General features: G+C 41.6%; 1 protein-coding gene across 1 annotated transcript in view; it reads right to left on the bottom strand.

Moving 5' to 3' along the window:
• Positions 1-244: 244 nt before the first annotated feature.
• MAP7 (microtubule associated protein 7) overlaps positions 245-25,142 on the bottom strand; it is a 141,361-nt gene continuing 116,463 nt past the window's right edge. Inside the window, exons 8-19 of the mRNA XM_056853833.1 lie at positions 23,855-23,968; positions 19,183-19,307; positions 17,234-17,334; positions 16,537-16,811; positions 14,903-15,086; positions 12,003-12,195; positions 9,597-9,692; positions 9,234-9,284; positions 9,103-9,145; positions 8,412-8,547; positions 3,040-3,272; positions 245-570 (exon numbers count right to left, since the gene is read on the bottom strand). Of these exons, the coding sequence (XP_056709811.1) occupies positions 560-570; positions 3,040-3,272; positions 8,412-8,547; positions 9,103-9,145; positions 9,234-9,284; positions 9,597-9,692; positions 12,003-12,195; positions 14,903-15,086; positions 16,537-16,811; positions 17,234-17,334; positions 19,183-19,307; positions 23,855-23,968 (1,562 nt within the window). The 3' untranslated portion in view covers positions 245-559. The remainder of the gene's footprint in view (positions 571-3,039; positions 3,273-8,411; positions 8,548-9,102; positions 9,146-9,233; positions 9,285-9,596; positions 9,693-12,002; positions 12,196-14,902; positions 15,087-16,536; positions 16,812-17,233; positions 17,335-19,182; positions 19,308-23,854; positions 23,969-25,142) is intronic.

Genomic DNA, 25,142 nt, shown 5'->3' on the forward strand with positions numbered 1-25,142 from the left:
TAAGAGTCCTCTGCAATAATATTTAAACCAGGAGGTTTAAATAAAAACACCCCAGCAGCCCTACTTGTAGAGCAATGAGGTGTTTACTTTTCAAGTATTCAATCAGTAAAATGTAAAAGATTCGTTGCTGATTTTACATTGTACCTATACACTGTAGATTGCCCATCCTCAATACAGAAAAACAAAAACAGAAAGACAACAACAGGCCCTTTAACCCGATTAGCCCGTCACTGTTAGAATCCAGTTTGTCTTCAAGAAAGCAGGAAAAAATCCATTTTGCTAACCAAAGGAGCGTGCTGGAAAAAAGCAATTTATGCCCATGTAATATGATTTTTCTAGTGGTGAAATCTATGTGATTGAAAGATAATCCAGGTCTATTCCCAATAAATTCTTCTGCTGCTGGTTTTGCTACGGTCCTTTAAAAAAAAAGTTGTTCGGTTGTCAAGAAGTCTTTAGAAAACTCGAGAGTGCAAAAAATATAACACTCCTTCATGGCGTGGAAGGAACTCCATTGGCTGCAGAGATGATTACTTTGCCTTTGGTAATTCAAAAGCAGAAATCAGACAACTTCTATAAGAAAAAGACAACAAGTGACAGATCAGCAGATAAAATTGATTTTCACTGCTATAATGTGCAATAATTACATAATATTCTATTATATAAACGAACAACAGAAAGCGACTGCTGATGACAACTATATGTAAACGAGGACAGGCATTGCGTAGAAAAGGGAGTATTTAAAGATTCATCTTACTGTGAAGAAGAAGGGAAGTGTTGGTTTTTATACCCCATTTTTCTCTACTTTTAAGGAGTCTCAAAGCAGCTTACTATTGCCTTCTCTTCCCCTCCCCACAACAGACACCTTGTGAGGTAGGTGGGACTGAGAAAATCCTGAGAGAACTGTGATTGGCCAAAGTCACCCAGCAGGCTTCAAGTGGAGGAGTGGGGAATCGAACCCGGTTCTCCAGATTAGAACCTGCCTCTCTTAACCACTACGTGACACTGGCTCAGAGGTGGTCTTAGCCACAGGGCAATCAGGGAAGTTGCCCCAGACCCCTTTCTGGGGGGGAGGGCTATGGAGGGCCTCTGACTGGCCGGCTTCTCCAGTGCTGCCTCAGAACCACAGCACTCTGGAGCCAATGTGGGCAATGGCAGCTTCAGTGCAGCAGCTGGGCATGCACCCAATCAAAGATGGACTGGGAGGCGAAAATGGCCCCCAATGGAGAGAGACAATAAGGAAAAGGAAAGCAGGCTGTCCACTGTACGAGTAGCGAGCACCTCACTGCATCGGTAAATGCTCCACCCGCTTGCCATTCTGATGGTAAGTGCCCCACCTGCCTGCTTAGCTGCCACACCAGCCGGCCAGTCATTGCCTGACCTACCTACCTACTCATCCTGCCAGTGGCGAGCACTTTGCTGTCAGTGTGGCGAGCTCACAAGAGCACTCACTGACATGGCAAACATCCCGTTGGAGCCCACTCATGACAGCAGCTCACTCTCTCCTTGCACAGGGGCTCAGCCGCTCCTTGCTTGGGGCCAGGGTGGCCGTGATCTGGAGCCCCATCCTGGAGCGCTACCCTTTTCCCTAGAGCCCCAGAATGATAGAGCACGAGGAAGCAAAAACCTGCCTGAACCTGTTGAAATTCCTACTTGGTTAAAGGTATAGGAGCACTGGCCTTGTCATCTAGTTATCATATTTATTTTCCGGTGAAGTGCTGTGCAGATGTTCAGTTGTGTTCAATTACACATACAGTAAACACACCAAAAGGGAAACAGGACAGCATCAGCAGCTCTGCACAATATCCTGTGTGTATGGAGGCGTACACGCTTGTCTTTTTCCTGGGATTAGGAAAGTTACCCCTCCCCAAAAAACCCCCACACCATTCCAAATCACATGTAGGGGTCTGATTCAGACCTTGTGTTGAACAAGCAGAGGAGCAGGATTTATTATATATAGAATCATAGAGTTGGAAGGGACCACCAAAGTCATCTAGTCCAACCCCCTGCACAATGCAGGAAGGAACGCTGACCACCTCCAAAGGAAGTCTGTTCCAATGAGGAACTGCTCTAACTGTTAGAAAATTCTTCCTAATGTCTAGATGGAAATTCTTTTGATGTAATTTCAACCCGTTGGTTCTGGTCTGACCTTCTGGGGCAACAACAAAAAACTCGGCACCCTCCTCTCTATGACAGCCCTTCAAGTACTTGAAGATGGTTATCATATGCCCTCTCAATCTTCTCCTCTTCAGGCTAAACATACCCAGCTCCTTTAACCTTTCCTCATAGGACTTGGTCTCCAGACCTCTCACCATCTTTGTTACCCTTCTCTGGACACGTTCCAGCTTGTCTACATCTTTCTTAAATTGTGGTGCCCAAATCTGAACACAGTACTCTAGGTGAGGTCTAACCAGAGCAGAGTAAAGCGATAGCATCACTTTGCATGATCTGGACACTTGCCTTTTTAGCTACTGTTTCACACTGCTGACTCATGTTCAGTGTTTGGTCTACTAAGACCCCAAGATCCTTTTTGCATACACTACTGCTGAGACAAGTCTCCCCCATTCTATAATCATGCATTTGATTTTTCCTACCTAAATGCAGAACTTTACATTTCTCTTTGTTGAAGTGCATTTTATTTTATTGATTGTTTATTATAATATGTGCCATATTATATGTGCACATTTATTATATATGTGCCATTGAACAGTTGTACAAGGGTACAGCTCCTTATAAAACATACATTCTGGAAAATTAAGGAAATAATTACTTGAAATTAATTTTTTTTAAGTGAATAACTCCTTTTACCACCCAATAGGTGTCATGCATTACTAGGAAGTCTAAAGACACCGGCCATCAGGTCCTTAGGTCTTTCTCTTCTTTTTAAACTGCAGGCCAATATAAAAGAGTATGAAGAATATGCAATGCTTCCTTCCATGTCCTGAAGCTGTTCATAATACACTGAAGCCAGATGTTTGTTGTATTCATCTCAGATATCAATTAGAAATTAAAATGGGCTGAAGACATTTAAAGCAAACCTACCTGCTGTCTGATGTGTTTGAACGTTATCTACCTGAGGCAATGGCCCAAGTGTCCCCTTATCTTCAAAGGCCAAAATTGGAGTCAATGGAATTTCAGAGCTGTCATTCTCATCATTGTTCAGGGCATCCAATCTTGATGGTTTTGTTCCCATAGGTAAACTGATGATCTCTTCAAAGTTTTCATTCTGCATAGACATTCCGTTTTCATTTGCACGTTTTCCTAGGTTGAGATTACTGAGAGACAGGAATATGATCAATTCATACATCTGATTTATGTATTGCCACAATTTTTAAAAGATGTTATATTATACCTTATTAATATGTACGAGGTATTGAGGTCTGTTACTAAAACAACATTAGTTATAATGCAAATATTGTTTGGAATGTCAAATAGCTGCCAACAGCAAACATTTAGTGCTTTCAACACATAAAATAATCTGCAGTCTGCAAGGTCAATGTATTAAGAGCCAAAGAACAATGTTCTTATGCAAGGATGTCAAATCCTTGCCTTTTCCACTTACATCCATGAGCTTGTGCCTAAATAATAGGGACAGCCAACACAAATTGTTTTTTATCAATGGGCTAAGCAGGACGTTGCTTCTTGGCAAGCAAACCAATCACATATTAAATCCCTTGAAACCAAAATGTTGTCAGTCTATCAAGGAAAAACTACTGCTGTCTGAAATATGATTGTGTTTCAAATTAATCAGCAATTTAGGTCATTTAGGTCAGTAGGAAAAATTTTCCTATTCTTCTCTGGTAAATTTTTGTTTAAAATACTTCCTTGTTTGCGGTTTCACACTGTAGCTGTCCCACGCCCACAGTGTGAACCACAAAAGAGGAAATGTTAACAAGGAAGTTCCCAGTTCAAAATGGAGAATCCCTTCTGACTGGCCAGAAGAACCAGTTGGCCACTGCTGGTTGGCTGTTTGTCTCCTCGAAGGCAGACTGCCTCGAGGAGGAAGAGCTTTCTTTGTTTCAAATTGTTTCTAATTGAAACAAAGAAAGCAGGCGCCGCCGCGGCTGCATTCCCCGAAGCCGAACTTGATGAATTCAAAGCAGAGACTCCCCGAAGCTGGCAAGTTCGGATTCGAGAATCTCTGCAGTTTTTGCTTTCAGTTCGTGACGAACTGGGAAGCCCCGATTCAACTTGCTTCGGCAGATTTCCAGTTCAGCACGAAACGAATCAACAGGCCTACCTCTAAATATGGTGCCCCCCTCCCTTCCTTAAGATGCCTGTTCCGCAGGGTGGGAGCTTTGAGAGCATGGGCTCTGACAGATGCCAGTTGGACTGTCTTAACTGGGATGACAACCAGCAGGTAACAACCTGACAACCACAGCTGGCACACAGGGGAAGACATGGTCCTATAGATATATGGGTCCTAGGCTTTAAGGGCTTTAAGGGCTACAACCAGCACCCAGTATTGAGCCTGAAGACAAACTGGCAGCCAGTGTAGCTGTTTTAAGACAGGCAAAGTATGTTCCCACCAACCAGCCACTGTTACATTCTGCACCCAGTTTCTGGGTTGTATTCAGGGCTGGCCCAACATATAGTGCATTACAGTAATCAAACTGCATGGTTAATAAAAAGTAAAAGAATATCAATTGGCACCCAGGTTTCGCTGGTCATAGTCCATCATTTTAACCACTACCCTGTCTGGGTTTCATGATGGTGCTTGGAATTCTCAATGCATGACATAGATGTTTAAAGATGCCATATGTCATCCACACTTTGTGTGTGGTAATTATATCTTTCTTGAAGCTAGTGCTGATCCCAGCCTCCAGATGCAGAAAACATCTTCAGGAGTAAGAGAGTGACTGATATATTCTTTGTTGTTTTGTTCTCTGATTCTAGTATTTTAAAAAGCTTTTAAACACTCTGACGAGTGATGAAGCTCGCAAGAGAGAACAGAACACTCTTTTCTATACACTGTAAAGCAGACATTCGTAATGTATTATCTATAGCAGCTTTTCTTCTTCTTCTTAACAACTACCGGATGGATATAGAATGAGAAAAGGACTTTTAAGTTTCTCATTAAATTTTAAAGAATGCGCTCTTTAGCTACCAAGCAGCAAACTGTGCTTTCAACAATGCTTTCACTTACATATAAATTGAATATAATATTGATATTATATATATGTAATCATAAAATCATAGAGTTGGAAGGGACCACCAGGGTCATTGAGTCCAACCCCCTGCACAATGCAGGAAATTCCAAACTACCTCCCCCACACACACCCAGTGACCCCTAGTCCATGCCCAGAAGATGCCCTCCCTCTTATAAGGTCAGAGAATCAGCATTGCTGACAGATGGCCATCTAGCCTCTGCTTAAAAACCTCCAGGGAAGGAATGCTTACCACCTCCCAAGGAAGTCTGTTCCAATGAGGAACTGCTCTAACTGTTAGAAAATTCTTCCTAATGTCTAAACGGAAATTCTTTTGATTTAATTTCAACCCATTAATTCTGGTCTGACCTTCTGGGGCAACAACAAAAAACCTCGGCACCCTCCTCTCTATGACAGCCCTTCAAGTACTTGAAGATGGTTATCATATCCCCTCTGTCTTCTCCTCTTCAGGCTAAACATACCCAGCTCCTTCAACCTTTCTTCATAGGACTTGGTCTCCAGACCCCTCACCATCTTTGTTGCCCTCCTCTGGACACATTCCAGCTTGTCTACATCTTTCTTAAATTGTGGTGCCCAAAACTGAACACAATACTTTAGGTGAGGTCTAACCACAGCAGAGTAAAGGGATACCATCACTTTACTATACTTCTGTTGATGCAGCCCAATAACGCATTTGCCTTTTTAGCTACCGCATCATAGTGCTGACTCATGTTCAGTGTTTGGTCTACTAAGACCCCAAGATCTTTTCACACACACTACTCCTAAGACAAGTCTCCCCCATCCTATAATTTTGCATTTGATTTTTCCTACCTAAATGCAGAACTTTATATTTATCATTGTTGAAATGCATTTTATTGGTTTTGCCCAATTCTCCAGCCTGTCAAGATCATGCTGTATCCTGGCTCTGTCTTCTACCGCATTTGCTACCCCTCCCAATATAGTATCATCTGCAAATTTAATAAGCATCCCCTCTATTTCTTCATCCAAATCATTTCTAAAGATATTGAACAACACAGAGCCCAGGACAGATCCCTGAGGCACTCCACTAGTCACTCCTCTCCAAGTGAATGAGGAACCATTAACAAGCACTCTTTGGGTGCGATCTGTCAACCAATTACAGATCCACATAACAGTAACAGGATCTAAACCACATTTTCCCAATTTGTCAACAAGAATATTATGGGGAACCTTATCAAAAGCCTTACTGAAATCTAGATAAACTATGTCTACAGCATTTCCCTGATCCTGCAAGGTCGTAATCAAAAAAGAAGATAAGATTAGTCTGACATGGCTTGTTCTTGAGAAACCCGTGCTGGCTCTTATTAATCAAATCCATCCTTTCTAAATTCTCAAGGAATGACTGTTTGATGATTTGTTCAAAAACTTTTCCCGGTATAGAAGTCAAGCTGATGGGTCAGTAGTTACCCAGGACATCCTTTTTTTTTGTCTTGCTCCCCCATAGGATTTAGTTTAAAGCCTTCCTTATCAGGTTTGCTAGGCTCTCACCAAACACAATTTTTCCTACCCTCATGAGGTGCAAACCATCTCTGGATAGAAGAGCTTCTTCTCGAAAGTGTAAGCCATGGTCCAGATTCCAAACCTTTCTTGATGACACCACCTAAGCAGCCTGTCATTACTTTGTAGTATTCTTCTTTCCCTTCCTAAGCCACAACCTTCGACAGGCAGAACTGGTGAAAACACAACCTGTGCCCTCAGGTCCTTCACCTTCTTACCCAGAGCCCCATAGTCTCTTTTAATACATTCTGGGCTGTGTCGGGCAATTTCATTTGTTCCCACATGAATGAGCAAGAAAGGGTAATAATCTGTGGGCTTGATGAGTCTTCCTACCCTTTATGTCACATCCTGGATGCGTGCAGCAGACCTCTCGAGACGACAAGCCCAGTTGGCATACTTTAGCCTCTACCCTTCTCAGAAAGGAATCCTCAATTACCAGAACACACCTCTTCCTAAATTGTGGAGTGGAAGATCGAGTCCTCTCATGTGCAGGAGCCTGAGAAATTTCTTTCATGCTTTGGGAAGGTGTAGCCCTTGTTCCAGTGGTCCAGAATCAGTATCTATGGGGAGATCCAGGAACCGATTGCTGAGCAACAGAGGATCAGAATGATTTTCCTGCTCCTGTGGGTCACATTCTTCCATGTACTTTCCTCCTGTGTTGGTTGCACCTCCTTTTGTTGAGATTCCTTTCTCTCCTCCTCCTATTGCCCCCTAAAGAGTGTTTCATGCGTTCTGTCCATGAACCCTTCACCTTGCTTTATGAAATGGAGTGTGTACAAGCATGCCTCAAGTCCCTGTATCTTCTCCTCCTCCACCAGGCTACCAACTTACACTTGCTGCAAGTGTAATTATTGTTACCCTCAGGTAAGAATACAAACATGCCACAGACCTTGCATGTTACAGCCTCAGCTCCCTCACTAGCCACACTACTGTGATCTATTGCTGAAGTTGTTCAGTTTCTTTCCTGCACTACTCTGATAGTTCCCCTGACAAACTGCCTCTCAAGGCTCCCTGCTTGAAGAAGCAAAAACATTCAAACATAAAAACAAAAAGGCTCCCTGCTTGAAGAAGCAAAAATGCTCAAACATAAAAACATTAAAAATATAGAAACTTGTCAGCTGCTTTCAGGGGCCTCAGGCCTGACCCCCAAGCTAAGAACCCCAGAGCAAGAGCCCTCCTGCTCTTACCCTTCAGCTCTCACCCTTCGGCTTGCGCCAAAGGCTTGCGCCTCTGGCAAAAGGAGCCTTCTGAATGAACAGCTCTCAGTCCCACCACTCAACAGCCAACAACAGAGAGCGGAGCCAGAAATTAACCCCAGTCACACTAGCCCTCCTCACTCAGGAAACAGCAACTCTTTAGAAACTCTGGGTCCTGCTGACCCTCAGCCCAAGTGCTTTTACCTCTTGCAAGAGGAGCCTTCCTAATGAACCGCTCTCAGTCCCACCCCTCAACAGCCAACTGTTATATAATAATATTATAGATAGAGATAGATAGATAGATAGATAGATAGATATAAACTGAAATAATAAATAAAAAATACATAGCAAACTTAACCCACAGCAGATGGGATCTAGAGCATTTGAAGGGTAGCTGTGGAATAGGTGATAAAAAGATACCAAAGGAAACACACAAGAATGGGAAAATAATTTGATTTACTATACTTTCATTAAAAAAGAAGAAACGAACTTTTCTCATTAAACATCCACTCGCAAACAGCATACTCTCACTCACCTGTCTACATTTGCTGGGAGCTGATGTGAAATGAGCACATGTGTGTGGGTTATCATTTCCCCATTGCGTGGAGATTCTGGTACATGTTGAACCTGAGAGTCAATCACAGGGCTTACGGGAGATGTAGGGCTGGTCACTGGCAGAGGAAAAGAAGAAAGAGGAAAATGGTTTCCCACATAACTTTTCCTAGAAAGATTTGTTTAAATCTAGCCATGTGCACAGAATGTATGTAAAGTTGACTATGAGAAGGATCAGCATGCTGCACATGTTCAGATGTGCTCTCTTCCTTAGTGCTGTGGTACTCAAACGTGAGGCCAGGATAAAGAGATGTTCCAGGGCCAAAACCTTGGAAGCCCTGGTTGGCTTCCCTCAACATTAACAAAACAGCTACACAGTTTTAAGCTACTAACTTTGTGGATTTGCAAGACTATCTACCAAAAATCTTTGTTCTGCACTTGTTCAGAATGCATCTCAAGATTCTTTTTAAAGTTGCAAGTGGAAGTACACTGCTAGTAGCTTAATCACATTGGAAAGAACTGATCCTCATACTGCACCTACAGATGGTAGAGCTGAATGTTTTGCTATGCTGATTTAAACTGGTCTTCACCCTACTAACCATCTAAAGCTTTAGTTAAATGATCTACCAATTGAGACTTGCACTGCTAAACCAAGCAGAAATCAAAAGCAATACCTGCATCTTTTGTTATCTCCCCATTTTGCTGTTCATTAGACTTCTGTAAAATAAAATAAGTTAACGTTAGAATGCTGCATTGGGCAAAAACATATCCAATCATTTCTATGAGAAAGAAATTGAAAATGTACCTTCTCTGCAGCTTCTGTCCGTCTAGTTCTTTTCATAATCTCTTCAAGTCGCTATAAAGAAAATCAGGGGGGAAAGCCATTAACTACAGTCAATCATAAGATTAGCTCTAAAATTATAATTTTGAAATATATGACAAGGATCACAGAAAGAAGGGAAGTGATCTTCATCTGGTTGTAAAAGAAGCATTCCAATTCATATAGATGCTTACACTGATTTGAATGGGCTCAGATTTTTAAAAAGTTAAAATTAATAGAACTATTCACAAAAGTGTAAACAGCACAATTCTGTTACTGTCAGCTAGGGAAATGCTGTTTGCCTTCAAGGTTCTAGACCACTGGATCACGTGCTATATTTGCTGTTACCTTCTTCCTTTCTAAACGCTCTTGTTCTTCTCTTTGGAAATGTTTTTCACGCTCTAACCGGATCCGTTCTTCTCGTATTCGAGCTTCTTCTTCTTTCTAAAGGGATGACACAGGAAAGGGGGAAAAAACAGAGTGACTTATTTATATATTTAGAAAATTTCTTTGCCACCCCTCCAAAAAACCTACCCGAAGCAGCTTAAAAATAAATAAAACACACCATAAAAGTTAATGGTGCTAGCAGGGGTAAAGGCTCTTGTCATGGGCAGGGCCATCTGGCTACACACCAAGTCCTTGGTTCCCATACCTGTAAACTCTGTGTACAGTTTCACTCTTCCTTTCCCACAGCTGAGCTGGATGTTTAGTCTGCCTGTCCTGGGAATAGCTTATCTCAGGGATGCTTAACCATGTTTACCATTGTAGCCGGTATTGCCTTTAAAACATGTAACCTGCCACTATTTCCTCATTACCAACCTCACCTGTCTGTAGACAGTCAGTTCTGAAATCTATCTTTTTGCTCCTAATAAAGTATTACTGCTTCAAAGCTACCAGCCTAGATGAGTTTGCTTTCGGGATGCTAGGGACAGACGCCTGATCCTGACAGTTAACAATTAAAACCCTGCATTATAAATCTAGCCAGTGCATAAAACCAACATAAAACATTGGGTAGCTTAAATTCTTAGACTAAAAGCAGACTATTAAAATATTAACAGATCAAACCTGTTAATTAAAAGCCTGGCACCTAAAAGAATAGCGGAGACACCAAGCAAGCATCAAGAGGAAAGGATGTACCACAGGTAAGGTGTTACTGGTTGTCAGCTTGATCACATCTGAAGGCACAGAGAGGACTGTGACTGCCCCAAGGTCACCCAGCAGGCTTCATGTGAAGGAGTGGAGAATCGAGCCCGGTTCTCCAGATTAAAGCCCATTACTCTTAACCACTACACCACGCTGCCTCTCTAAACATCTAAGTGCTTCCCCTTTTTTCTCTAGTTAGAGAAGTAAGAATAGCTTGCAAACCCCATGTTTAAGCATTCAGGGTATCTGAGAGAAGGAATATTGTTGAACTCTTTTCCTGTATAATTTTACACTGATTACATTCCACTGGCTTTTCTTGGGCTTCTTTTTGTGGGCAACCACTTCTGAGGCAGGACAGGTGGAGACAGAAGCAGCAGCATCAAAAACTTTTTGCACCTCTCCTCCTGCCAGTCCTTGAGAACAGCCCATGAGAAGAGCTGAGAAAGCAAGTATACATTTCCATTGGCAAGCGAGAACCGATATAATTAACTGCGGCTACTGGACAATCACAGACTGAGCCTTGACAAAGCATCATTTCAGAACCTTAAAGCAATGAAAAGAACATTACATGGAATGTTATAAGAACCAGGGTGTGCTGTGGTTAAAAGTGTCACACTAAGGTCAGGATACTTAGGCTGACACTCACCAGGCAATTTTGGATGTGTCTGTCTCTCTCTGTTGGGTTTGGAGATTATATAAATTTGTGTCTGTGATGGACAGGAGGAGGCTGTCCTGCCCCTGAAGGAAAAAACAGCCACCCAGCTGAGCCTACAGGAGAGCTGTTTCAGCATCTAATCACCTTGGAGAAGGGGGGGAATGGAAAGTTGGAGGGGAACACAGGAGGAGAGAGAGCTGAGATCTGCGTCAAGGAGAGAGCAGGGAGAGCTCCGGTCTGGCCCAGGAAAAAGAGCAGACAGAGTGAAGGGTAGCTCTGCCTGGCAGTGTGGCTGCAGAGTGGTTTAGCTCTATCTCTGGGACAGAATAAGTACCCATTTGTTAGGCCTGTCTCTGGTACTGGGCAGACCTTATACAACTGAGTCTGACCTCTTGGAAAAGGGCAGGCTGGTGTGGGTGGAATCCTGTGCGTGAGAGAGGATCCAACCTAGTGGCTAGCCAGCAAAAGCCTATTTGTGCCTGAAAGCTTTAAAGAAACTTCTAACTACTCTCTGAAGCCATTAGTTTAAATGTATGTGCCTCAGCCAGGTTTCTCATTTGTGTACCTGGAGACTTGTGCTGATGATTTGTTCCTTTAAACCAACCTGTAAATAAATCGTCATAGTTGTTAATACCCTAGTCCTGCCTTAGTGATCTCAATAATCTCCTTGTGCCCACAAAACTTACCTCATGGCAGTGAACCCAAAGCCTTGTTACCTTTAGAACACCTAATAACTGAGGGGAGATCCCAAAAACCTAGATCCCAAAAATCATAGGAGGCTGTGTGCATCCCCTCAGTTGGTAAAAAAAAGAGACCTGCCACAGTGTCTAAACCAGTAAGCATCTTCTTGCCTTTGCTTCTGATTCAGAGTTTCCATATATTCAATAAACCACACACCCATCTTTTTTAGCTATCTGTGCAAACAACCACAGATGTGTTGGAACATCACGGCAAACCTGCTTCTGAAGCCGTTCCATTTCCTCCCTCTCTTTCTGTTCTTTTTCTTCAGCCAGACAGCGCAGCGCTTCTTCTTTCTCTTGATCCAGTTCGGCTCCTCTTTGCTTTCGCTCTGCCTCCTGCTTATGAGCCTCTTCCTCTCGGCGAGCTCGCTCTTCAGCTATCCTCTGCGCCAGCTCCTCCTTCTTTTGCCTATGAGCATCCAGTAAAGAGTCAGACATATGTATTTGGGAACAAATGATATTGCCCGACACAGCCCAAAAGTATTAAAAGAGATTATGCAGCTCTGGGTAAGAAGGTGAAGGACCTGGGGATGCAAGTTGTTTTTTTGTCAGTTCTGCCTGTTGAAGGTCATGGCTTAGGAAGGGAAAGAAAAATACTACAAATTAATGACAGGCTGCTTAGGTGGTGTCATCAAGAAAGGTTTGGATTTTTGGACTACGGCTTAAGCTTTCAAGATGAAGCTCTTCTATTGGGAGATGGTTTGCACCTCATGAGGGTAGGAAAAATTGTGTTTGGTGAGAGCCTAGCAAACCTGATGAGTAGGGCTTTAAACTAAATTCTATGGGGGAGTGAGACAAGAACTTAAATCCTAGCATGATGACAATAACTGCAGATGAGAACAATAAAGATTTGAAGGTAGTGCCATGTATGCGAGGAAACAAACTCACGGGTAAGTTCAGAAACAAAAACCTCAGGGCCCATAAACCATGGACTCCGATGTCTGTACACTAATGCACAGAGTATGGGAAACAAGCGGGAAGAACTTGAAGCCCTTATACAAGAAGGGGATTTTGACCTAATAGGCATTACTGAAACTTGGTGGGATATCACTTATGATTGGAATATTGAGATTGAGGGGTACAACTTGTTTAGAAGGGATAGACAGATAAGGAAGGGGGGAGGAGTAGCATTATATGTCAAAGATGTGTACACTTGTGAAGAAGTACATGAATCTGAGCAAGGAAGTTCAGACGAGACTCTATGGGTAAAAATATAGGGAGTAAGAAATAATAGTGATATTATGGTGTGTGGGGGGCGTCTGCTATCGACCACCAAACTAGGCAGAGGACTTGGATGAGACACTCCAAGACCAGATTACAAAGTTCTCAAAGAAACGGGACATGGTGGTCATGGGAGATTTTAATTACCCGGATATCAGTTGGAAGTCCAACTCTGCTAAAATGCTAGATCCAATAAATTCCTGACTTGTCTTGCTGACAACTTCCTTCTCCAGAAAGTGGACAGGGAAACAAGGGGATCTGCTATCTTAGATTTGATTCTCGCCAACTGGGAAGAACTGGTTGATGAGGTTAAAGTAGTAGGCACCCTGGGTAGTAGTGACCACGTACTCTTGGAATTTACAATCTTGGGGAAAGGAAAAACTGTACGTAGTCAGACATATAGGTTGGACTTTAGGAGAGCTAATTTTAACAAACTTAAACTTATGCTGGGTAGAATCCCATGGTCAGAATTACTTAAGGAGAAGTATTCAGGAGGCTTATGGAGATTTCTCAGAAAGTCTCGTGTTCAGGCACTGACCAAGCCCAGACACGCTTAGTTTCAGCAAGGACAGGATGCTGCCTCGTACGCTGCCCCAACTCACCCTGGGACCACAACTGAAGATCATAGTGACAACTTCACAGGAAAAAAAAGGAAGAGATGCTTCTCCACTATAACTCAGCTCTTAGAATGAGATAGGAAGGTAATACTTGGCTATACAGATGAGTTTTCCATCTCTCTCTGGAAAGACAGACTGGCTCCTCAGACAGACAACCCAAGGTAGATCCAATAGGCACTTCTCATAAAACTATGCCTCTTCACAATGCAGAGAAGGGAACATGCAGGGAGATACTGACATGGAGCACTTTCGGCCAAGTAATCTCCCTGGACGTGCTGCTATCAGGGCTGTCTTTATGAGCATTTGAACCTGCTTCATTATTTCAAAGACAGTTAAAAATACAACCCTAAAACTAACTGGTTTTACTATGCTTATGCCCAGCCTCAAATCAACATTTCTCACCTTTACTAAAAATGACTGCCCATAAACACGATGTGAGCAGAAAAAGGACAAAAATTACCAGTAAGAAGATGATTTGACTTGGAGAGGTGATGGCCTAAGGTGGATTTATCAGGAAAGGTGGGTCCTAAGCACCCTAATAACAGAGGCAGAACACTTTTTCAAGGGAATCAGTTTTCAATTGAACTGCAAGAACTGGGGGGGGGGGCATTTATGGTGCATATTTTGTACCATGCTCAATTAGCCCCAATGGAAAAAAATTGATTAAACTTGTTTAAATTATATATGGGTTCAGTTAAGCAGAAACACTGGGATACAAACCTATTTACTTTGCATAGTAAACCACTGCAGTGAATGGCTGGGATCCAAAGACAGCGCAAGCCGGTTCTACTTGCTCAGGGGAGATTTGTGCTGGGGTTTCTCAAATAGCAACTCCTGCATTACACAGCAACTTGTTTTCGCAATTCTGGTTTTCACAAGTAGTGTGTGATTTGGCATATATTCAAGAAAAGGTTGAGAAAATGCCACTGCATATACCCAGTCCCTGAGACATGCCTGAATTAGCTCTTTGGATTCCAGCCAACAGATCCAAATAATTAAAAAGGCAATGGCTGTTATTTCTTTGGACTGCAGATCACATGATAGCCACAACAGCTAGGACAGTGACAGAAGAGCAACTACTCAGCTGGTGTAACACAGTTCAGCTGCATCACTTGCAGATGCCTATTTGGACAACATATTGATTGCATAGATAAAAAGACAAGAGGCCTTTGATAAGCACTCTTTTTGGCCGTATCAGCTTTAGGCTCTACAACATGCAAGGGGATATTTAATATATGATAGTGCATCTTTTCTGCTCAGGAACTGGAGAGTGGTCACCTTTCGTTCGATTCCCTTTCCCTTCTTTCTTGCTCTTCCCGTTCTCGTTGTTCCCGGGCCAGTCGTCTTTTTTCAGCCAGCACTCTGGTTGCTTCTTCTGGGTCTGTTGTCCCTGCAGAAGGCTTGCTGCAGAGAAGAGTTGGTGAGGCAGCTGAAGCAGGAGGGGACAGAACTGGGACTGCATCTGGAACAATTAACACACCTTTACCATTCTATCCAGTCAAATGTTTATATTCTGCCCTCTCCCCAAGATTCCAAGTATCCATTAAGACAACGATCAAATACATTATATAGTAAAAGACAATGATACCCATCAAATACATTATATAGTAGTATCCCATTAAAACTAACAAATGACAATTACCAACAACCATGGATACCATAAAGCGACACAAATTCAAGAACAAGTTTGCCAAGAAGCCCTTTGGAAAAAGCTCCACCTTTCAAGACATTCTACAACTTTGTATGAAAGGGGTCTCACAAATTTCCTCAGGAAGACTGCCGCACAGTGTTGGAACAGCAGCAACTGAGAAGACTCACATATGCATCACATAGCATGGTGATTAACAAACCAAAACGGTTGCTGTAATATTAGTTGTTTGCTGGAAATGTTAATAATGTACTGATAAATTTACAGAATGTACAGTACCACACCAATCCATATGTTTATATCCACAGTGACAGCCAGGTAGTACAGTGGTTGGAATGTTGGGAGTAAGAGGTGTGGGCATACAGTCACACCCAGGGTTCATATCCCTACTCTCCCAAGAGGGTCATTTGGGCAAGGATAAAATGGGGATGGGGTGTCATTGTCAGGTTCTTCGCTGAACCCAAGTTTCAGACAGGCTCTTAACATAAGTTCAGGCCAAGTTCTGGCCAAGTTCCTAGGGTCGGAAGCTCCTGTGTATCTCCTGTTTGTGCCAGTGCTCACAGCTGTGTCGTGTTTTGTCTTCATCCACAGGAACTGCTTATCTCGCTGTTGCCTAGCAATGTTTATCTTATTCTCCCATCCTAATGTTTTTAAGCAAGTAACCTGTACTGGGTCTCCATTGCTAACCTCACCTGCCTGCGTGCAGTCAGTTCTTTTATTTTGCCTTTTAGTTCCTAATAAAGTATTACTGCTTCAGATCTACCTGTCTGGATGAGTGTGCTTGAGGGATACTAGGGGCAGACGCCTGAGTCTGACAGTCATGTCTACTGCTCTGACTACCTTGGAGAATGGGCAAAGATAAAAATATAATGAGCTGACAAGCAAGTAAACAATAATAACATCTTTCTCAACTTGTGAAGAGATGCTACACATTTGCTAACTATATATGTTGCACTTCTCTCAGTTAGATAAGACATACAATTTTTGCTTAGGGTACCATTTTCAGAATCTCAGATCCCCCATTTCCAGTGCACATATATGTCCTGTTTTACAGACATGTTGTAAGGATTACAAAAATAATATGTGAAACACTTTGAATATTATTACTATTATTCCGATTAAATCCTTACACTTTTATTCTCTAGCACAATTACTCCCAAGTTCCTTAAATCAAACTGACACTCAAATATTGCACGACAGAGTAGAGGCTACAGCAAGTGAACAGAGAAAGAACACAAGCCAAGAGTAATATGGTGAGTCTTACTGTGTACAGTCTCTGGTTTACTAGGTCCTTCTACATTTGCAGCCTCTCTGGAATTTGGGATTGTCTTCCCATCGCCCATCTCTTCTTCAACTGCCTTCCTGGATTCCTGCTTTTTTTCTTTTTTCTCATTTTCCTTTTTTTTCTCATTTTTGACAGGTCGAATGTTGCCAGGAGAAGGAGGTCGTTGCTGAGTAGAGGAGATTCTGGATGATCCAGGTGTTGTGGTTACTTTTTTGGGTGTTCCAGGCAAAAAAGGCAAAGACCTGGAAGCATGCCTGTTTCAACCACAAAGACAGCTGTGACAAAACTAACCACTCTCTTTTCAATATTTAGATTTTACTGAATTTTTTAAAATGTCTACAACAATTAGCAGTGTCTACATTTTCTCCTTTTACATGGACAATACAATCTTAAACAGTTACTCTGGTCTAAGACCACTGAAATACTGGTATAACTTCGCATAGGATTACACTGCAATTATACCTGTCAGGCAGTAGTTTCCTACTAATTTTCATTAAGTTCATACGGAGGTCACTGAAATTCTCTGGCTGAAATATTTGTTACCATGTGAAATAACTCTGTTTAAAGGAAATATGTGACCTATGTAATCCATCCCTATGCACATTCTATTGTTCTAATATAAATTTGATCAAAACATTCCTTAAAACAATGCATAGTCCATCAAGACGTTACTTACCAAGCAGATGATTTACTTCTAAAAGTAGAAGGGGAACGAGCTCTTTTTTTGCCAGCTGGATTAGACAGTGAGAGGCCTCTCTCCTTTTCTTTTCTGATGGTCTAAAATTTAACAAAAAGGATAAAGCAGCCATATCACGGTGCATGCAAATACATAACCTGCATAGATTTAATCTGAGAAAATTGTCAACAGCCATTTGTAGGCCCTTTGTAGCTGTGACAACAGGGGCAATAATTCTTTGAATATTCTGTTCATCTTAAATTAAATTAGAAGAAGTTGATTTTTACACCCCAGTTTTCTTTACTGAAAGGAGTCTCAAACCAGCTTACAATCACCTTCCCTTCCTCTCCCTACAACAGAGACCTTGTGGGCCTAAGAGAGTTCTGAGAGAACTGTGACTAGCCCAAGGTCACCCAGCAGGCTTCATGTGGAGGAGTGAGGAAACCACCCCGGTTCACCAGATTAGCACCTGCAGCTCATGTGGAGGAGTGGGGAATCAAACCTGGTTCTCCATTTTAGAGTCCACTGTTCTTAACCACTACACCACACTGGCTCTCAACATTACATGAAGTTAAAGGTGGACTGTATCTGAAGAGGTGAGCTGTGGCTCACAAAAGCTCATACCCTGCCAGAAAATTTGTTAGTCTTTAAGGTGCTACTGGACTCTTGCTCTTTTCTATTAAGGGTGGACTGTTAGCTTTCCCACAATAAGGATATGGGAAAAGAAGGACTTTATGAAGGGAGATGGGCTTCAATCAGTGGGTCTCAGTATCTAATATGGAGTGCTAATACTGCCAGGAAGGGTAATTTTCGAGGAAGGACTCTCCGTAATATTCATGCCTTTTCTGTATGTATTCCTATTTCATGCATCTGATTCAGTTTGCAATTTTGCTTTTGTAATGGACTGTGCAGTAGTGCCTTTCAATAAACCATTTAACATTGTAGCAGTAACATTCTGGAGTCTACGGGTGAAAACGCATGGTCACTTTATCCTCCTTTAATCCCTGTTTCAGCCAGGATTCAGCCAGGATCGAACGCATGCGTTTCGCTTAATGTGCGTTCGATCCTGGTTAAAACAGGGATTAAAGGAGGATAAAGTGACCATGCGTTTTCACCCTACATCTCCCTACAGAAAGTCATAATAAGAACCCATAGGAACAAAGGCCTCCTGCTTAAGGGAACCAAATCAACATCTTTAGCATCTGAGATGCATAATAGCAATCACTCTTACCACTCTTGTAGCTTTATCTGTATTCTTATTTTCAGGCATTGGTACAGAATATTCATTATAAATAGATAGTGAATCGCACCATGTCCCATGTTCTATAGGAATTTGAAAAACTGTTCCATCTTTCAAATATCCACAGTGGCTAGCCATTTTGATTGAGTGTGGGCTGCTGGAAAGTCAACCACGTACAGAAAATAGTAAGAACCTCAGCATTATGGTCTCAAGGTACACCTTAATGATGCAGGTGCATGACTTCATATTCCACCATTCATCTTACCTATAAGCAGCTCCCACTGTCTGTTGTTGACATGACATGGCTTTAACACAGCCATAAGAAAACAATGTCCATGTAAAAAGGTAAAGGTCAAGAATTACTGACCCATGGGGTGACGTCACATCACGATGTTTACTAGGCAGACTATGTGTATGGGGTGGTTTGCCATAGCCTTCCCCAGTCGTCTACACTTTACCCCAGCAAGCTGGGTACTCGTTTTATCGACCTTGGAAGGATGGAAGGCTGAGTCAACCTTGAGCCGGCTACTTGAAACCGACTTCCATTGGGATCGAACTCAGGTCGTGGACAGAACTTTGACTACAGTACTGCAGCTTACCACTCTGTGCCACAGGACTCTCTGAATGCCCATGTACTCTGACCAAATTTGATAACACCTACTGGATTGAACTAAGTGAAAGTTGCACAGAAGTGGACAGACGTGCTTACCCCTGCTGACTGTGTAGTCCTCCTACGTCCAACATCAAATGTTGCACCAAAAGGTTTTGCTCTGTCTGCTGGATTTCGACAACTTACAGCTTTGAAGGACAGAGGGCTGATGGGGCTGCAGGATGCTGAACGGGGACAAATGGGGATGACTGGGGTGTGGGATTTTTTTCATTATGTATGTGTAAACAAAACAGCAGTGGAGTTATAAGAGTCAAGAGAAGGTAACAGGACCAGGAAGGAGGAAAGGAAAGGAAGGAGGAAGGAAGGAAGGAAGGAAGTAAAGGAAGAATATATTAATACATACAGCAGATAAGATACACTTAACCCAGAACCATCACTCGATTGTCCACAGATGAGAACTTCTAACTAAATTTTAAAAATATATTTAAAACGGGCACACAGAAACACATCAAGAGAATTAAATTCCATAATATAAGTAGCATTTCATTAGGTGGTATTTTATGGAATAATTTTGTTTTTAAAGAAAAAGGGTACTAGGAAAAATCCAGGTTATATACCCTGTTGAAAGTTTGCTTTCAGCATAATGCTTTATGGGTACAGACCTATGGTACAGTTAAACTGCTTTCATCAGTTTCTGTGAGTATTTGTATGTCCATATAAATAATGGTTTAGTTTTCTAGGATTAATCCAGTGACTAAGTGAAGTCAGTAGTTTTAGACAACAGTCTAGAACTTGAATGAATACTGGTGCCCTGTAGAGTCAGGATCAGAAGGAAGAATTTTGAAATATAGTTACACTTGATGAAATCTGAATAGATACTCCAAATATATGCTTTGTTTTGGAGAAATCATACATTCAATTCAAGTAGAAAATCCTAATTTCTATGTAAGGAAAGATAACAATCCAATTAATAACATTACAGATTGGCCCATCTATTGTGGGGAGACCCTCAAAGACCTGCCTTAAAAAGAAACCATGAAGTGATGGTTCTGATAACGTATTACTGAATTAAAGATTGCTAGTATAGTCTGACTGGCATAATACATTTATATTAACTAGTAGATTAGCATTAACATGCCCCAGAGGAGTCAAATCAATTTTGTGTGCCAGGACTAGGTTTGTAAGAAGAGGCCCACACAGAAGACAGAGAAGAATTATTACAGACACCACATATTAGTATATTTGCTGTATCAGATCAGTAGTATCAGTAGAGATCAGTCATATATTATTTATTTATTTTAGAACATTTTATGCTGCCTCTCCAGGACTCTGCCCTTGGCAATTTAAGAAATAAAAACTAAGCATTAATTAAAATCCAACAATAAGAAAACCCAGCCAAGCATAAAAACATAGGTCATAATAACAGATCAGAGACAGTTGAAGAGAACCATTTCCAGACTGAAATAATGTTTAAAAAAACAAACCCCTTAATTAAAAGTCTGACTGAACTGAAATATTTTGGCCTGACGCCTGAAAGAAAGCTATGTAGGTGCCAGGGGAGCCTCAAGGGAAAGGGAATTCCACAAGGCAATCCTTCAAGCACCCTGGCTCCAAGTCATTGAGAGCTTGAAAGGTAAGAACGAGAATTAGGGTTGCCAGGTTCCCCCTTGCCAATGGCGGGAAAGTTTGTGCCCGAATTAGTAATATAATTCATTGCGGTCTTTGACCAGTATTACAAAGTTAAAACATCATTAAAACAATAGTTCAATACAACAACAACAAAATAGCCGCATAAACATTTGAGCTAGTCAAATGGGTTTAAAACTCTGCATCAGCTTTAATATCGTTTCCCCGTGTCTTACATATCCCAAGACAGAATTTAGCTACTTGTCTGGATACCCAGTGGTTTCTATTAGATAACAGATATCCCAGTTTAGCCGCATCAGATTCATGAAGAAATCCAATTAACACTGGCTGGAGATATGTAATATGGACATCTTGTAATATGGACATCTCAGAAGCATGTGCTCTGTAGTTTCCACCTCCCCCATCAAGCATAAACATAATCTTACTGAGCATGGGATCTTTTTGAATCTCCCTACCAGCATGGCAGAAGGAAGTGCTGCGCACTTTGCCAAGGTAAATGCTCTTCTGCTCTTGTTAAATTCTAGTTTAGTTAAATAGGCTGCCGGGGCAACCACATATTTAATGATCAGCTGGCACTTAAAATTTGGGGCCCTAGAGAGGTCTGCTTGCCACTTGACATCTTCCACCCTCTGTTGAATAATATCTTTCCCACGTTCATACCTGATTTTCAACAGTGCCTGCAGGAATAAACCCAAAGTATTGATTCTTTTATTGGCAGTCCTCAACCAACTTACTTGAAATTTATCCTGGAATATCAAAGGAAAGAGCCCTTGGCGGTTCAATATTCCTTTCAACAATAGCTGGATGGATGAGATGCAAACTCTGGCTTGCACCTTCAGCATTCTGGTTTCTAATCTGATCCAGGCATTTGGAACACATTTGGGAACCTGGAGAGTTGCTCTTAGAAATTTGGATTGAACTCTCTCCAGTGGTGAGAAGCAAGAGGTTGGTGGGCCCAAGAAGGAACCATATTGAACTTGAGCTAAAGATTTAGTTTTAAATAACTTCAGAGAGCAAATACTGAGTGGCCACCTTGTGTTCGCATAAATTTAATAAAACTATTTGTAGATCTACCCCCCTGGACAGCAGCATATTTGCAGTGAATGATCCTGGAACCAGATGCCTGGACCATCACTCCCAGGTATTTAAAGCTGTCTACCTGATCAATTCTGTGGCCCTTAATCACCTATGATCTTTTATTTATTTTTTGGTTTCTCCCAAATGCCATAATTTTAGTTTTCTGGTAATTGATGGTAAGGCGTTCATTATTGCAGTACTCGATTAACCTTCCCAGGGCTCTCTTCATATCTATGGGGGTCCTGGAGAGATTACTACATCATCTGCATAAAGCAGCATTGGTGTGTGCCTTTCTGCAAGTTTGGGGGGGGGTGACTTGCCATATCATTAATGTAGAGGGCCAATCACATAGGTGCCAATATGCAACCTTGTTTAACCCCTCTATAGGTTCTAATGGGATCAGTCAAGTGTCCCAGTCCGCTGCATCTGACCCTTAAATAAGTTTGGTTATGCAGGGTCCAAATAAGAAAAAAGAAGTCTTTTATCGATGGTTGATGTCATCAATTTGTTCCATAGTTCCGGCCTAGAGACCGTGTCAAATGCGGCCTTCAGATCAACAAAGGCTGCGTATAATGAAATGGATCCTCTAGAGGAATACTTTTCGATTAGGTGTTGTAAGACTAAACCGTGGTCTATCGTGGCTTTTCCCGGTCTGAAGCCCGCCTGCTTCTCACCTAAAATGTTCTTTTGTTCCATCCATAATGTCAATTTATCTAGGAGATGTTTTGCATATAATTTGCTTATGATGTTTAGCAAGCTTATTGGCCGGTAATTTGCAGGATCACTTTTTTCACCTTTTTTTTTAAAAGGGTACAACTATAGCAGTATCCCATGAGCTGGGTACAAGCCCGATCCGATCTATAAAGGTGAACATGGGGGCCAAATAGGAGGCCCACCAATTGACATTATCTTTTAAAAATTCTAGAGGGATCCCATCAGGGCCCCCAAATTTGAAAGCGTGCAGTGCGCACACACAATAATGTCCCTTCCAGGGTAAAGCTGGAAGTGATGGGGATGCTCTAGCACATCCCTTAAAAACTCAATGGAAACCATACAGTTTTTGGAGGAATGTGCTAGAGCGTCCCCATCTAACCTGCTCTAGTATGTTCCTCCAAAAACGCTATGGTTTCCAAAGTGTCCCCATTGCTTCCGGGTTTACTTCGGAAAGGAGGTTATTGTGCCATTCTTTAGCTGGCCTGCTTCCCCCACTGCCACTATCCAAAATCAGATTAGTGAGCATAGGACTGGCCAGGGGGAGCAAATCCTGCTCAGCAACAACACTCTCCAAGCTATCAGAAAACAATTTTTCTCACTATGACAGCTTTAAAATTTCAAAGCAAGTAACAAAAGGGTCCATTTTTATTTGCTTGGTTATACCCTAATATCACAGAAAAGAAGGGGGAAAACAGAGGATGAAGGTCATGTGGATACTTTTGAAAACAGCCTTGCTGTAAGGAAGACGTCGGAACAAAATGTCTGTGTGGAAACAGCCTGAGTTGCCTCGAGTATAGTTGTGCTCTGTTAGCTACAAGTTTTCACGCTCTGCAGGCTCTAACTTCAACTCTGAACGTTAAGCAAGTACTATATATGCATTTAGTAAGAATTTGCATCCCCATGAGAAATTGTCGGGCTAAAAGAACAGGGGAAAGGGCAGATGCATAGAGTCTAAATTGTAAGCAACCACAACATATACATTCTCTACTGTTCACAGGAGAATGATTTTAAAATCATCATTATATAGACTGACTTTAGATCTTATGGTAGTATGTTTTGCTTATCAAATGAATTATTTTTGGTTACATTACAGAGATACTGAGGAAAACATAGAGATTAAAAATGACAGAGGGTGACAAGAGAAGCAAAAAGATGCCAAGAATTTTGCACTGCTGTCTGAACCTATTCCATTAACTGTAAAGTCAAACTGACCTGATTAATCCTGGATGGACTTTAATTTTTTAAAAGTTGTACAGAGACCCCCCCCCTCCCCCAATGAATAATGGGACAGCGGAATTAAAGGATTAATATTTTATTATTGCTTTCATTTTACCTGCATCTCCTGCCAAGGTTGCTGCACTTTTACTCCTGGCCAAGAAGGAATGTGTTGGCGTCAGGAGTCTGCTCACGATGCTGTTCTCCCATGGACTGAGCTGCAGCCGTCGAGCTGAGTATCACCATAGAAGCAGGAAGTTAGATCAGAAGCCTTCCATCGAATATTGGGTTCCACAGAAACATATCGCTCCCCTTTTCCCATAGTGGATTATAAACATTTACACACTACTTATTCCAGTTTCCTTTTATCATATATTTCTATTTTGGCTTTATCAGCATACCTTTTCTGTCAACTATTGATGCCATACATTAAAAGGTACTTTAAAGATCTAAAATGATTTTATTCCTAAAATGATTATATGACAAGTACACTGTGTTGATATACAACACAAACATTTTTGTTTACAACCACCAAAGTTTTACCAGCTATCACGAAGAAAATATTACAGGCATTGGGCTGGATCCAGTGGAAAAGCTAGAACAGCAATTGGTTGAGTGGATTTTTCCCCATATTCCCCCTACCCAAGCAGCCTGCTGTTTGTCCCAAAATCTTCTCTTTGGATCAGAAGAATCTTGCAAACAAAATGCACCACAGTACATGGTGCTGAAGCACCAAGGGATAATCAGAGATAATCGGCTCTGTCTTCCTTTTCTGCTGACAGAAGGAGTCTCTTTAGTCTGCTTTCACATGGGAACGTTATCACTTTTCATATAGAAAATGAACTCTTACAAGGAGGAACGTTGACGTGAAAAGTGTCAACCGCCATATCTGAAAACGTATACATACACACACCAGACACACTAGATGCATCACACCAGAAATACCTGACACCGTTGCATCTCAATTTCCCCATGGAAGTAGTTTTGAAATTGTAAAGCTTAATGCTGTAAAGGACATTACCGGTACTTATATCTTAGTGATATCTGACAAATGTGGGGGCTTTTAGAATATGAAAAAGCAAAAACATGTTGCTAATCACATCTCTGAACCCTTTCTATTGTCAGATTATCACATGGGTAGGAGGGACAGAAGAAAATCCTCAGAAGAATAAAATTATATTCTTCTATACAGGCTAGTCTCTGGGCACATTTTTCTCTACCACATATTTCTGAGCTTTAATTTTATGAATTGAGAAAAGCAGATTTACCTAACCCACAAGTAGGCTGCCTGCATAAATGCTGTTATGCAATGAACCACTTCAGGACAGCTTTTCAATTAACAGAACCATTTCCCAACAGATTACATAACTACAAAATACAATATGGATGTTTCCTTTAAAACATAT

Source organism: Euleptes europaea, chromosome 7 (assembly GCF_029931775.1).
Source record: "Euleptes europaea isolate rEulEur1 chromosome 7, rEulEur1.hap1, whole genome shotgun sequence".
In the NCBI taxonomy this organism is placed as follows: Eukaryota; Metazoa; Chordata; class Lepidosauria; order Squamata; family Sphaerodactylidae; genus Euleptes; species Euleptes europaea.